The sequence below is a fragment of the Gossypium hirsutum genome, chromosome D01 (genome assembly GCF_007990345.1).
Source record: "Gossypium hirsutum isolate 1008001.06 chromosome D01, Gossypium_hirsutum_v2.1, whole genome shotgun sequence".
Classification (NCBI taxonomy): domain Eukaryota; kingdom Viridiplantae; phylum Streptophyta; class Magnoliopsida; order Malvales; family Malvaceae; genus Gossypium; species Gossypium hirsutum.
The window spans coordinates 53837061-53848802 of NC_053437.1; the positions used below are offsets into that span (position 1 = coordinate 53837061).

The following is an 11742-nucleotide window of genomic DNA, read 5'->3' on the forward strand; positions in this document are numbered from 1 at the left end:
AAAAAAACTTCCAAAACACATCATATTATAATCTAATCAATCTACAAAACCAATGTGCCACATTTACACCAATTCACAACAATGAAACATGAATCATTCTAAACCATTTCACCTATTTATATCATTCCATATCACTTACCCATTCAAACCAAAAAATTGATTCATTCATTCAAATTTCATTATAATGACCTATTCATATATGCACATCGATATACCAAAATTTTAGAGACGAACCAAATCAACATTTACCATAAGTTACCATATGTATTCAAATAAACTATGTCACAAAACATGTTCGATATTACATAATACTAAAACACTCCTAAGTACATGCCACATATAACCAAGTTTTAATGACCAAAAGTCTACCAAATTAGGAGATGGATAGTGTGAGCTCCTCAAGGATCTGATTGACACGTTCCAAAGTCAAAATCTACAGAAAAAGGAACAACGACAAGATAAGCATCATGAAATTCTTAGTAAGCTCATATGATTATAAATAGTTAACTTACCTCAAATAACAAGTTTATATGGTAAACTAATGTGTAAAACTCAATTTACCTAACATATAAAAACACAATGACAACAAGGTGAGTGTGATTCACGTTTAATTACATAAATATACTCAAACTTGTTATCAAATCCTTCACTTTGCTATCTTTGATCATTTAATTCCTAACATATAATTTCCCTTTCGTATCATATAAGTTGCCCAATGAAACATTGTAAAAGAACCCAATACAAAGATATCAATTACGTCTAATGCTCGTTCAAGCTAAACACACATATATATATCCATTTGTGTCAAGTTACCCATCCGGGCTTAACCTTTTATTGACATGTCAAGTAGCTTGGCCAAAGTTGTAATGTATAGGTCAGCTACCCATCCAGGCTAAACCTTTAACGACATATCAGAGAGTTGGAAAAAGTTGTGTATATGTGTAAAGTTACATGTTCGAGCTAAACCTATAAAATGACATTAAGTTACTCGTTCGAGTTAAACCTGTGTCACATGTATCTTCGAGTCCGCAACAAATTCTGGATCTCGGAATCATCATAAATCAACCTGTAACCATGTGTACAACAACATTTACAAAGTTTCATCGGGTTAATTCCATCATGTAAGTTCATGTTATTCCATTTAAACTTAATCCTTTTTCACCGTTTTGTACTAAATTATAAACAATCCAAAGTTCACTAAATTTTATACTATATTATATATATAACATTCACAATATAGTATGTAACACCCCAAACCCGGCCTAAACATTAGGGTTGAATCTGGTGATGTCACATTGTAACACCCCTTACCCTTATTCTACGCTGGAATAGGGTACGAGGCATTACCAGAATAAATACACTTATAAACATATTAAACTGAGTTATAAAATTTCATCCAAATTAAAAAAATTCAAATTATTATCTTCGAGTCGCTAATTAGGGTTTACGAGGCCCAATACATACCCATTCATATGTTCAATATATTCGTTAAATCAATCCAATATTGAAGAATCCACTTTAAGTCAGAATCAATATTAATCACAATCATAAATCTTTTCATGTTATTTTCATATATGACTAACTGAACTTTGAATGTCAATTTACGAATATGTAATTCACTAACACATTCTGGTATATACAATGTTTAATTGATGAAATCATTTAATTGAGCTAAATTTCATATTCACTCCAAATTTTCTTCTATATCCATAAATGCTTTCACTTACCATTTACCTAACCAATTTCTCGAACCAGGCTATCACACAACAATAATACATCACCTGTGCTTCATGAATTCAATGTTCGAATCTTATCACCATCAAATCCATGTCATTCGAATACTTAAAGTTTATTCAAGCATATATTATTACGTTTCATATACCAAGCATATGTCAAAATTACGAATACGCAATAAATTCATTTGTCATTTATTTAACTAGAAAATTAATCTCAAAATTCATAACATTCCATTACTTAAGATATGCCATAAAACACTCTTTTAACATAAACTAGCGTCATGGCCGAATTTTCAGTATGCTATTTATTCCCCTTTTTCCGAATCACATAGCAAAATATTACAAATATGTATATATTTGAATATTATAATTATGCATCAACTTACCAACATGAGTTAATTCATGAGCCACTCATGACATCATTTCATGCCAAATATACCACACGCATATGCTATGAAACTTTATTTTCTCTCATGAGCTTACCATGACCAGTAATGCACCAATATAAGCATCACTCTTATTTCAACATTTATCGATTATAATCAGACATTTAACCAATTATACACAATTCATTCATATACTTATTTTCCTCCTCCTCCTCTCCATCCCACATCCTTTATGTATATAACATGCTTAAATAGCATTATACATAATTTCACTATTCACTTATATTTAAATTCAAAGTTTTCTAGTCGAGTTACAGTCACTAAATTAATTTTATCCAGATCTACAAAGCTCCAAATTAAGTTTTGTTAATTTTCTCCGAAACTAAACTCACATAAATTCTTACCATAAAATTTTCAAAATTTTTTCCTAAGCCAATAAGTATAGTTTATTCTTTAAAGTCACCTATGTTTCACTGCTCAACATCTCTAACCTCTCTTCACTAAAAATGAATTATCTCATTGTACAGAATTTAGATGATATTTTTGTTTATTTCTTTTGAAAATATACTCATTAAGGATTTTAAGCATATAAATTATAACTCATAATTATTTTTTAAAAATTTTAACTTATTTTCCAAAGTTAGAACAGGGGATTCCGAAATAAATCCGACCCTGCCTCACTAAAATCCAAATATCTCAAAATATATAACTCTTTTGCTTGCTCTATTTCTTTTACGTAAAAATAGACTCATTAATATTTCATTTCATATCTTATTTACTCTCTAATTCAATTTACACCATTTTTGGTGATTTTTCAAAGTCACACTATTGTTACTGTTCAAAACTATTTTGTTGCTAATTTTACTTTTTCATAATTTCACTTTTTCACTTTCAATCATTATTCAATTCAATTCCACACATATATTCATCATTCAATCACACTTAATCGTTACATGATCTCATGTATTTTCACTTAGTCAATTTCCCGATGAACACTTCGGAATAATAACAGATACACGATGGAATCAGCACACAGCAACCACCCTTTGTAATCAATGATATCCGGTGGGATCAGCACATAGCAACCCTACCTTATAATTAATGATACCGGTTCACATAGTAGCCTGCACATAGTACTACACATGTGACCATCACTATTCGATACACGTAGTAGCCTGCACATAGTACTACACACGTGATCGAAGCTATCTGGTACGCATAGTAGCCTATACATAGTACTACACATGCGACCTATCATTCTGGTACACGTAGTAGCCTGCACATAGTACTACACACGTGACCATCACTTTCACTTTCACATAGTGGCCTACACACAGTCCATGCCACACATGTGATCATTTCTGTCACTTCATTCGTATCCCTTTTTATTTCGAATGTTCAATCGGGAAATTTCTCACTTTTTCTCATTTTTTTCCTTTTTCACAAGTCAAAGTCAATTTCTTATCTTTCTTGACTTATAATAACATATTTAACACTCACATTATTCAATCCAGTCAAAAAATCACATTTTGGAAAAATTACATTTTTCCCCTAAAGTTTCACAAAATTACAATTTTTCCCCTAGGCTCGGAAATTAAACTTTATTCCTTTTTCTTATGTTTTATGACATGCTGAACATTTTTTCCTTCTATGGCAACATCAAATTCTCACTCTAACACTTACTTATGAACATTAGGTATTTTTACCGATTATGTCAATTTACTCGTTTTCACTTAAAATCAGCTAGCAAAAGTTATTTAACATAATTTCAAGCTTCATATTCTACCATAAAACATCAAAATAAACACATTTCACCTATGGGTATTTTTCCAAATATGAACCCTGGGTTAAATTATTGCTAGAATAAGCTAAATCAAGTTAAAGGGACTCTAAAAACGTAAAGAACATTAAAAATGGGGCTTGGAATCACTTACTATGGAGCTTGGAAGCTTGCAAACCCTAAATATGGCTTCCCCCTTGCTGATTTCGTTCACCATTGAGAAGATGGACAAATTTTTGGCTATTTTGGCCTTTTTAATTCTTTTAATTATTAAATTACCAAAATGCCCCCAACTTAAAAATTTCCTATTTCACTTATCTCTTATCTATTTTTGTCCAAAAATTTAACCAATGGTCTAATTACCATTTAAGTACCTCCAATTTAAAATTTCATAACAATTGGACACTTTTAACATGTAGAACTCAACTTTTGCACTTTCTACAATTTAGTCCTTTTGACTAAATTGAGTGCCCAAACGTCAAAATTTTCGAACGAAATTTTCACAAAATCATTTTGTGAAATCGTAAACCATAAAAATATAATGAAAATAAATTTTTTTTCTCGTCGAATTTGTGATCCCGAAACTACTATTCTGACTAGCCCAAAATTCAGGCTATTACATAGTACACATGAGAAATCAAAATATAATTACACCATATGAACTTACTTGGCAAAAATAGCAACCGATAAGGTGTCAAGGACTAATCTGTGGTTTTCCTTTTCTGTGAATATCTTCCGATTGGTTTAAATCCTGGTTTAAATCATAATTTAATTCAATTATCAACTTCATACATCATTTAATAGCATATAATAATTATATAATAGTTCAATTTCATTTATCAAATATTCCTTCAAGTTTTTCATTTTATTTAATTTAGTCCCTAAAATCGAATTTGTCATAACTTTCAAATTTGAGCTTCGATTTTGAAATTGACCTCAATTCCATCCTTCTACATCCCTCTAATATAAAGATTACATAAATTTAACCTTAATTTTGAAATATTTACACTTTAGTCCCTATGTTCAAAACTAACAACTTTCACTTTACAAATTAGTTCTTTTTTTATATCTAAGCTCAAAATATATTAATTTAGTACCAAAAGATTCAAGATTCAACAATGAAAACTTTTATAAACTTTAACAGTTTTGTAAAATAGTCCTCGGGCTAGCTAAATAAGCTCATAGGATCTCAAAAATATAAAAAAATACAAGGACTAAAAATCACTTACCAATTGAAAGCTTAAATTGAAAACGTTGAAACCCTTATTTTTCTCTTTATTTTCGTGAGGAATATGAAAGAAAAGAATGACCAAAATTCTTTTAATTTTCTTTTATTTTATCTATTTTACATATTATAATAATTTAATTATAATTTTTGCATTATTTTAACGAAAATCATACCAAACCGTCCACTAATGTCTAAAATGGGTTATTTTCCATTTTAGACATTGGTTTAATTACTATTTTAGTCCTTTAGTAATTAAAAATCTATAGCGATTAATTTTTACCATTTTTACAATTTAGTCCTTATAACACAATTAATCACTAATTCGATAAAATTTCCTATCCAAAATTTAATTCATCTATATAATAATATCATAATTATTTAATTTAAGACATTTACGAGTTCATTTTACAGAAATGAGGTTCCAATATCTCATTTTTTCACACCATCATATAATACTTAGTGGGTAGTTAGCTAGACTTATTAATTGCACGTTAATTGTGTAAGGATCACTTAATCACTAACTCTTCTGGGTTCGATTCTTAGAATACTCGGGTGTTTCATTGTAACCCTACAAATATTACAACAAACCTATCACACTTGCATATGTCGCTTTATCATTTGATTGTGTTAGTGTTGATTTCTCAATTTTGGTGTTCGCACGTGGGCAGCCGAGGCGATCAACCTTCAGTTAGATGGTGAGTTAGTATTTGTTATTCTAAGTTTTGTTTTTGTTGTCTTATATTTTTTAATGATTTCTTTCTCCTTTTATTTTTGGAGATAAATACTATAATAAGAAAACCAAGCCTTTGAATTTAGAACTAATTGATAGAGATGAAATCCATGGCATGATGTATACTGCCAAAGTAGAGGTAGTTACAAGTACAGAATAGGAGGAAGAGATTGTTGAAACTGTAGGTTGGGCAAGATTTTTCTTTAAATGGCAACAGAAAGACTGATGAAGATAAAGAAGGCTTGTTGTTGATCTTCTATGACTCCACTAGCATTTTCAATCTTTCTTGTTCTTATTCTTTCTTGTTCATGCATTTGAAAAACTAAAAGCAAATTTATTTACATGGTTAATAAGATATTCTTAGATATTGTCCAGGAGTGAAGCTAGGAAATTATTTTGGGGTTGGAATTAAATTATATACTTTTCGATAGTAAAAATGTAATTTCACCATTTTAATAGTTTATATTTTTATAAACTTTAAATGATTAAATCAAATTTTTATCATTTTTGGGTGGCCAAAGTATAATTTTACCATTTCTAATATAAAATTTTATAAATTATAAAGGAGCCTAAATAACAAATTTTTTATTTTAGGGGGCCAGGCCCCTGCCAACCCCTGACTTTGCCATTAAAGATGAGTGTTATAAATTTATTATAAAATCGATGTACATTAGGATAAAAAAATTGATTTACTTTATTTTGGTATTTTTCATTTATTTTACTATTTATGTTCTAGATTATCTCTTTAAAAATATTAAAAAATAATTATTGATAATAATAAAATTTTATATAAACTATATTTCTTATATTTAAAAAAAATACATACCCTCCGTGTTTTTACTTTCTTTCTTGCTTATTTTATAATATTCCCAGAGGTTGCGAAGTTAGGCTACTTAATTTCAAATAAAAATCCACCCGAATCACTTATCGTTTTCTCAAATCCCAATCAAAACGATAGAGGTCGGAGATTCGAGGAAAGACAATCCAAATAAAAATATTTTTCCCTATTAAACAAAAAGCTTAAATCAAACCCCAAAATCTAGAATCCCACATCCTCTAAATCCCCAAAACGGGAAAAAAAGAATAAAGAAGACATGAGGACACAGAAGAGGCCGATCCATGCGGTTTCGATGTGGGTGAGACGACAGCCGCCGAAGGTGAAGGCTTTTTTGGCGGTGGTATCGGGGATGGCGGCATTGGTTCTTCTCCGAGTCATTGTAAATGACCACGACAACCTCTTCGTCGCCGCCGAGGCTGTCCATTCTATCGGAATCTCTGTCCTCATCTATAAGCTCACCAAAGAGAAGACTTGTGCTGGTAATTCCCAAAAAAAGCTTCTTTTCTTTTGCCAGTTTGGTAAAAAATTCTATATTTTGTTATTGGAATTGTTTTCGATTAATTTGTAGCTTAAATTTAATACTTACTGCATGGATGTTTTTTTTCTTAATTTAGTAATTTCAAGAACTCATTAAGGTAATGGCTAAATCGCAAAATTTTAAAGAGTTTGATTTGCTGACTTTGTGCCGATCGGGTGTTTTTTTTTTTTTTGCTATATAGCTGTTTTTTGGTTGAATTTCCGGCTTGATTTCTTGTTTCTTTCGATTTAAGGTATCCGTTTCTTTGTTTGGTAACTTGAATTTAATTCTTGTATATAAACTTACAGTTTTGTTCTAATTCTTCTCACCGCCTATCATGAAGTGTATGCGCTATGTTGCTGTTGGCGAATTTGAATTTCATGATACAAGGTCCATTTGTTGAAGGTTCTTATTGGTTGATTTTATTTTATATTTTATTTTTTATTTGGGTTTTTGAATAGAATTCTGATGGCTAGAATATGTAGGGTGATAATGATCTTTCTATGGTAGTATTATATCAACTTTCACTGAAGGGTTTCTTCTTGATGCAGAGGGAAGCCCTTTTTAGTTTGTCTCACCAGTTTGATGAATTTTACTACTTAGTCTCAGTATATTCATTTATTTATTTTCTATTCGTTTGCATAAACTCTTCTTTGTTTGTCTTACCGGTTTGATGAATTTTATGAGTTTGCCTTCTTTTTACTTTTGTGCATTATGCTATTCTTCTCCATGAGTGAAGTATGGGTAGAATGTTGGTTGATAAAAAAGGGTAGCTTTTGGACCAAAAGGAGCTGTTCTCTCTCTCTTCTGACTTTCCTGCTATGTATAAAGCTTGGTTGTTGTTAAAATCCAGTATGCCTTTTGATATTGGCCTTTTTGTTTACACAAGATAGATGAATGAATTGATTAACCCTCAATTACTGGTTAAATATTCTTTAACGGAGTGTAGAAAGTCTTTATTGATGATAGTATTGGTTCTATTCATTTTATGTGAAAATATTTTTGAATGGTTGCAGGACTATCACTCAAATCCCAAGAACTAACAGCTATCTTTTTAGCTGTTAGGCTGTACTGTAGCTTTGTCATGGAATATGACATACACACCTTACTTGATTTAGCCACATTGGCTACAACATTGTGGGTTATTTATATGATCCGTTTCAAACTAAAGTCCAGCTACATGGAAGACAAGGACAACTTTGTGATATATTATGTTGTGAGTTTCTATCAGTCGTATCAACTTTTTTCCTTACTTGCTGTTATATGTATGTTACCATGTCCTACAAATTGTTGGGTTTTGAAGTGAATCCTATTGGCTTGTGTATCATGTTTTCCTCGTCAAGAGCAAGTCTTGTTTCTTTTAAAGCTTATTCTCTCAATATCTGAAGTTTAGGTTAACCTTTATACATAAATATCCATGCTTACTGAGGCAAATTACTAATTAGTTTTTCCATTCCATGATGGTATTTTCCAGGGTTATTGTTAAGTTATTATTTCCTCCATTGGCTGTAGGATCTTCATATTAGAAAATGTTGATCTTTTTTTTCCTTTAAATTTGGTTCTTAACTGAAAGATCTACTTAATATGTTTTGTTCTCTTTCTTTGTTTTTTTTCCATGTGTAGGTAGTCTTCTAACTGTCTCTTGAGCTGTAACTTGTCTTCAGTTCTTCTTAGCACTTGTTTGTTTTAAATACCACTTTGAAAGCCACCTTTTACCTCACCCTACTAGTTTTGATTTAATATATTTTATCTGGCAACCAATTGAACAAAAATTGTTGAAGGTATTACATTTTTTGTATGTCTACGCATAGACACGTTTTAGCAATACTATTCTTTGTTCGAACATATTCTAGAAGTCATATGGGCGTTTGAATTTGGATCCAGGTTGTCCCTTGTGCAGTACTAGCTCTGTGTATTCATCCAACAACTTCCCATAATCTATTGAACCGGATTTCCTGGGCATTCTGTGTATATCTGGAAGCTGTTTCAGTTTTACCTCAGTTGCGAGTGATGCAAAACACCAAGGTAAAAATTACTTAGATGGCAGATTTAATTTTATAAATAAGGTTTATAAGATTACCATGTTTAACTCACTTTTTTGTGCTTTCAGATTGTTGAGCCTTTTACAGCTCATTATGTGTTTGCGTTGGGTGTTGCAAGGTTCCTCAGCTGTGCCCACTGGGTTCTCCAGGTTTGATCTTGTGATGTTAAGTTGAACGTGATTGGTTTTCTGTTAGTCATGTATTAACACTAGCTATTTTGAAATTGAGACCCAGTCTGTGCATTAAGTGGATACTAGTCTGTTTATTGTAAAACTTATCTACTTAGGAAAAAGAAAGATAGCTTCAGCCTGCATGATTAATGATCCTGAAGGTTGAATTGAATGCTTATTGCGTGAGTGTGGTTGTTGGTTGTAGATGTTAGTTGATGCTTTTAATCTCATTCTGTGTCAACATAAGTGTTTCTGTGTGGAAGGGAAACCTTCTGTATGATGCTGGTTAGAGAAGCATTTTTTTGAGTCATTATGAGGGTGATTGTTTTAAGATGTTAATTCATTCTCTACTGCTTTCAACAGGTTTTAGACAGCCGAGGACGCTTGCTGGTAGCCCTGGGTTATGGATTGTGGCCTTCTATGGTTCTTATATCAGAAATTGTTCAAACTTTTATTTTAGCAGACTTCTGTTACTATTATATCAAGAGGTTGGTTATAACCTTTGTAGTGTGAAACTAAGTTATTCTAAGCCGAACTACGTTTCAGTGTTTTACTTACATTATTATCATTTATGCTTTTGCAGTGTCTTTGGAGGGCAGCTTGTTCTCCGTCTACCCTCTGGGGTGGTCTAAGTGAAGATGCTATTTTGCTGTGGTCGATGAGCTTGCTGCCGAAAGAAAACATAACTTGGTTACTAATGTGACTAGGTGTTCTTGTTTAATTTCTGGTTTTTGCTCTGCACGTTTCTTGTGATTGCAATTAGTGGATTGTTTGTAAATTTCGGGATGCAGAAACTTTGGGTGGATATTTATAGGGAAGCATTTCATAGATGGTTTAGTTTATGGTATCAAATGCCTAACCTGCCGCTTATATGAAGTTATTTATTATAGACTATTCCTACATGTGGAGGTGAAGAAAGTTATACCTTGCTTTGTCAAAATATCATTCATGGTCAAGAGTATTATTATACATGAACAGAAGTGAATGTTACAAGTAATGTCTATTCCTAACGAGGGCCAGTAACACCATTGGAACGGTCCATGAAATAGTGACTGTTGTGACTCGGCTGAGTCCAAGTCCTGTTGGTAGGTTAAGGTCACCAGTAGGTGGCCAAGCTTCATTAGGGAGACAAACCAAGTGGGTTATGTCTTGATATGGCCCCTGCCCCATCCTTTAGATGAGAATTTGTGCAGGTTCAATGGCTGCCCATGCGATGGCATCGATGTAGGTATTGGACTATTGCATCGTGGGGGGAGGCCTTCAAGTCACGGCTACTGATTTAGGAGATAATTAATATCATTTATAGTATGCAATTATTTAATACATAGAACTTAGGATAAAATAATTGTAGTGGAACATTATATTAAATCATACTAACACAATCATAATTGTATGTTAACGACATTTTTCTTATATAATCATTTAAATAAATTTTATTTTAAAATAACTACAATACTTATCTGAATTATTAAAATTTAGATTGTTGTGATTACTCTTAAGCCACTTATTTAAAATCTTAATAATAACAAAATATTTACAAACTATAAATAGTTGCAAACATTATTTTTTTTTTCTCAATGTATCTACCGGAACAAATCCAATAACTAATCATTTGCATTTAGTTGCAAACATGATCTAATAAAACATAAATATGCTGAAAAAGATTTAGATGTAATTATTTAAAAGTTGAGACAGCAACTAAACTCAAACTAATAATTTAGATCTTTAACAATGAAACCATACTTTTATATAATAAAATATATTGCATATTTAAACAATAATAAACATTTGCCAAATTTAACAGTGTCGGGGCAACTTATATTCATCTTAAAAATTAAAAGAGCAAATATATATAACTGAATTGTTTTTCTTCTCCGTTAGATTGAGAGTATTGATGAATACATGAGAGGAAATACAGATATATTATATGCTTTATCAGTAGTCCTTGCTTGATAAAAGCATATAATCAATGGCTACGGTCCTTAAATGTACACATAAATTATTTGGTTTATCCAACCAATCAAATACATCCTGATGGCTAATAGGGGCGAAGCTAAAAAAAATTTGAGAGACCGGAATTAAATTGTATATTTTTAGGATAGTAACAATGCAATTTTATTATTTTAATAATCTATATTTTTATAATTTTTAAAGGATTAAATCAAAATTTTATCATTTTTGGAGGTCAAAGTACAATTTAACCATTATTAATTTAAAATTTTATAAATTATAAAAAACCATAAATAAAAAAAAAATCATTTTAAGGAGTAGAGTCACAGAACCTCCCTGACAATCAAATACATCCAAAACATAAT

At 31.1% G+C, this 11742-nt stretch overlaps 1 protein-coding gene across 1 annotated transcript; it reads left to right on the forward strand.

The window, feature by feature from the left end:
* Positions 1 to 6678: 6678 nt before the first annotated feature.
* Positions 6679 to 10321, forward strand: LOC107922489 (ER lumen protein-retaining receptor erd-2.2). The gene is made up of 6 exons (XM_041087426.1): positions 6679 to 7177; positions 8232 to 8431; positions 9100 to 9240; positions 9326 to 9406; positions 9791 to 9915; positions 10011 to 10321. Exons 1-6 carry the CDS (start codon positions 6955 to 6957, stop codon positions 10057 to 10059), a joined length of 819 nt encoding a protein of 272 aa, XP_040943360.1. The 5' UTR covers positions 6679 to 6954; the 3' UTR covers positions 10060 to 10321.
* Positions 10322 to 11742: the final 1421 nt, after the last annotated feature.

What these genes read in the sequence shown, in the direction of transcription:
- LOC107922489 (XM_041087426.1), top strand. Translation starts at nt 6,955, where the DNA reads ATGAGGACACAGAAGAGGCCGATCCATGCGGTTTCGATGTGGGTGAGA. An exon ending in GAGTGATGCAAAACACCAAG is followed by an intron (nt 9,241 to 9,325) that starts GTAAAAATTACT and finishes TTGTGCTTTCAG; the next exon opens with ATTGTTGAGCCTTTTACAGC. An exon ending in GTGCCCACTGGGTTCTCCAG is followed by an intron (nt 9,407 to 9,790) that starts GTTTGATCTTGT and finishes TGCTTTCAACAG; the next exon opens with GTTTTAGACAGCCGAGGACG.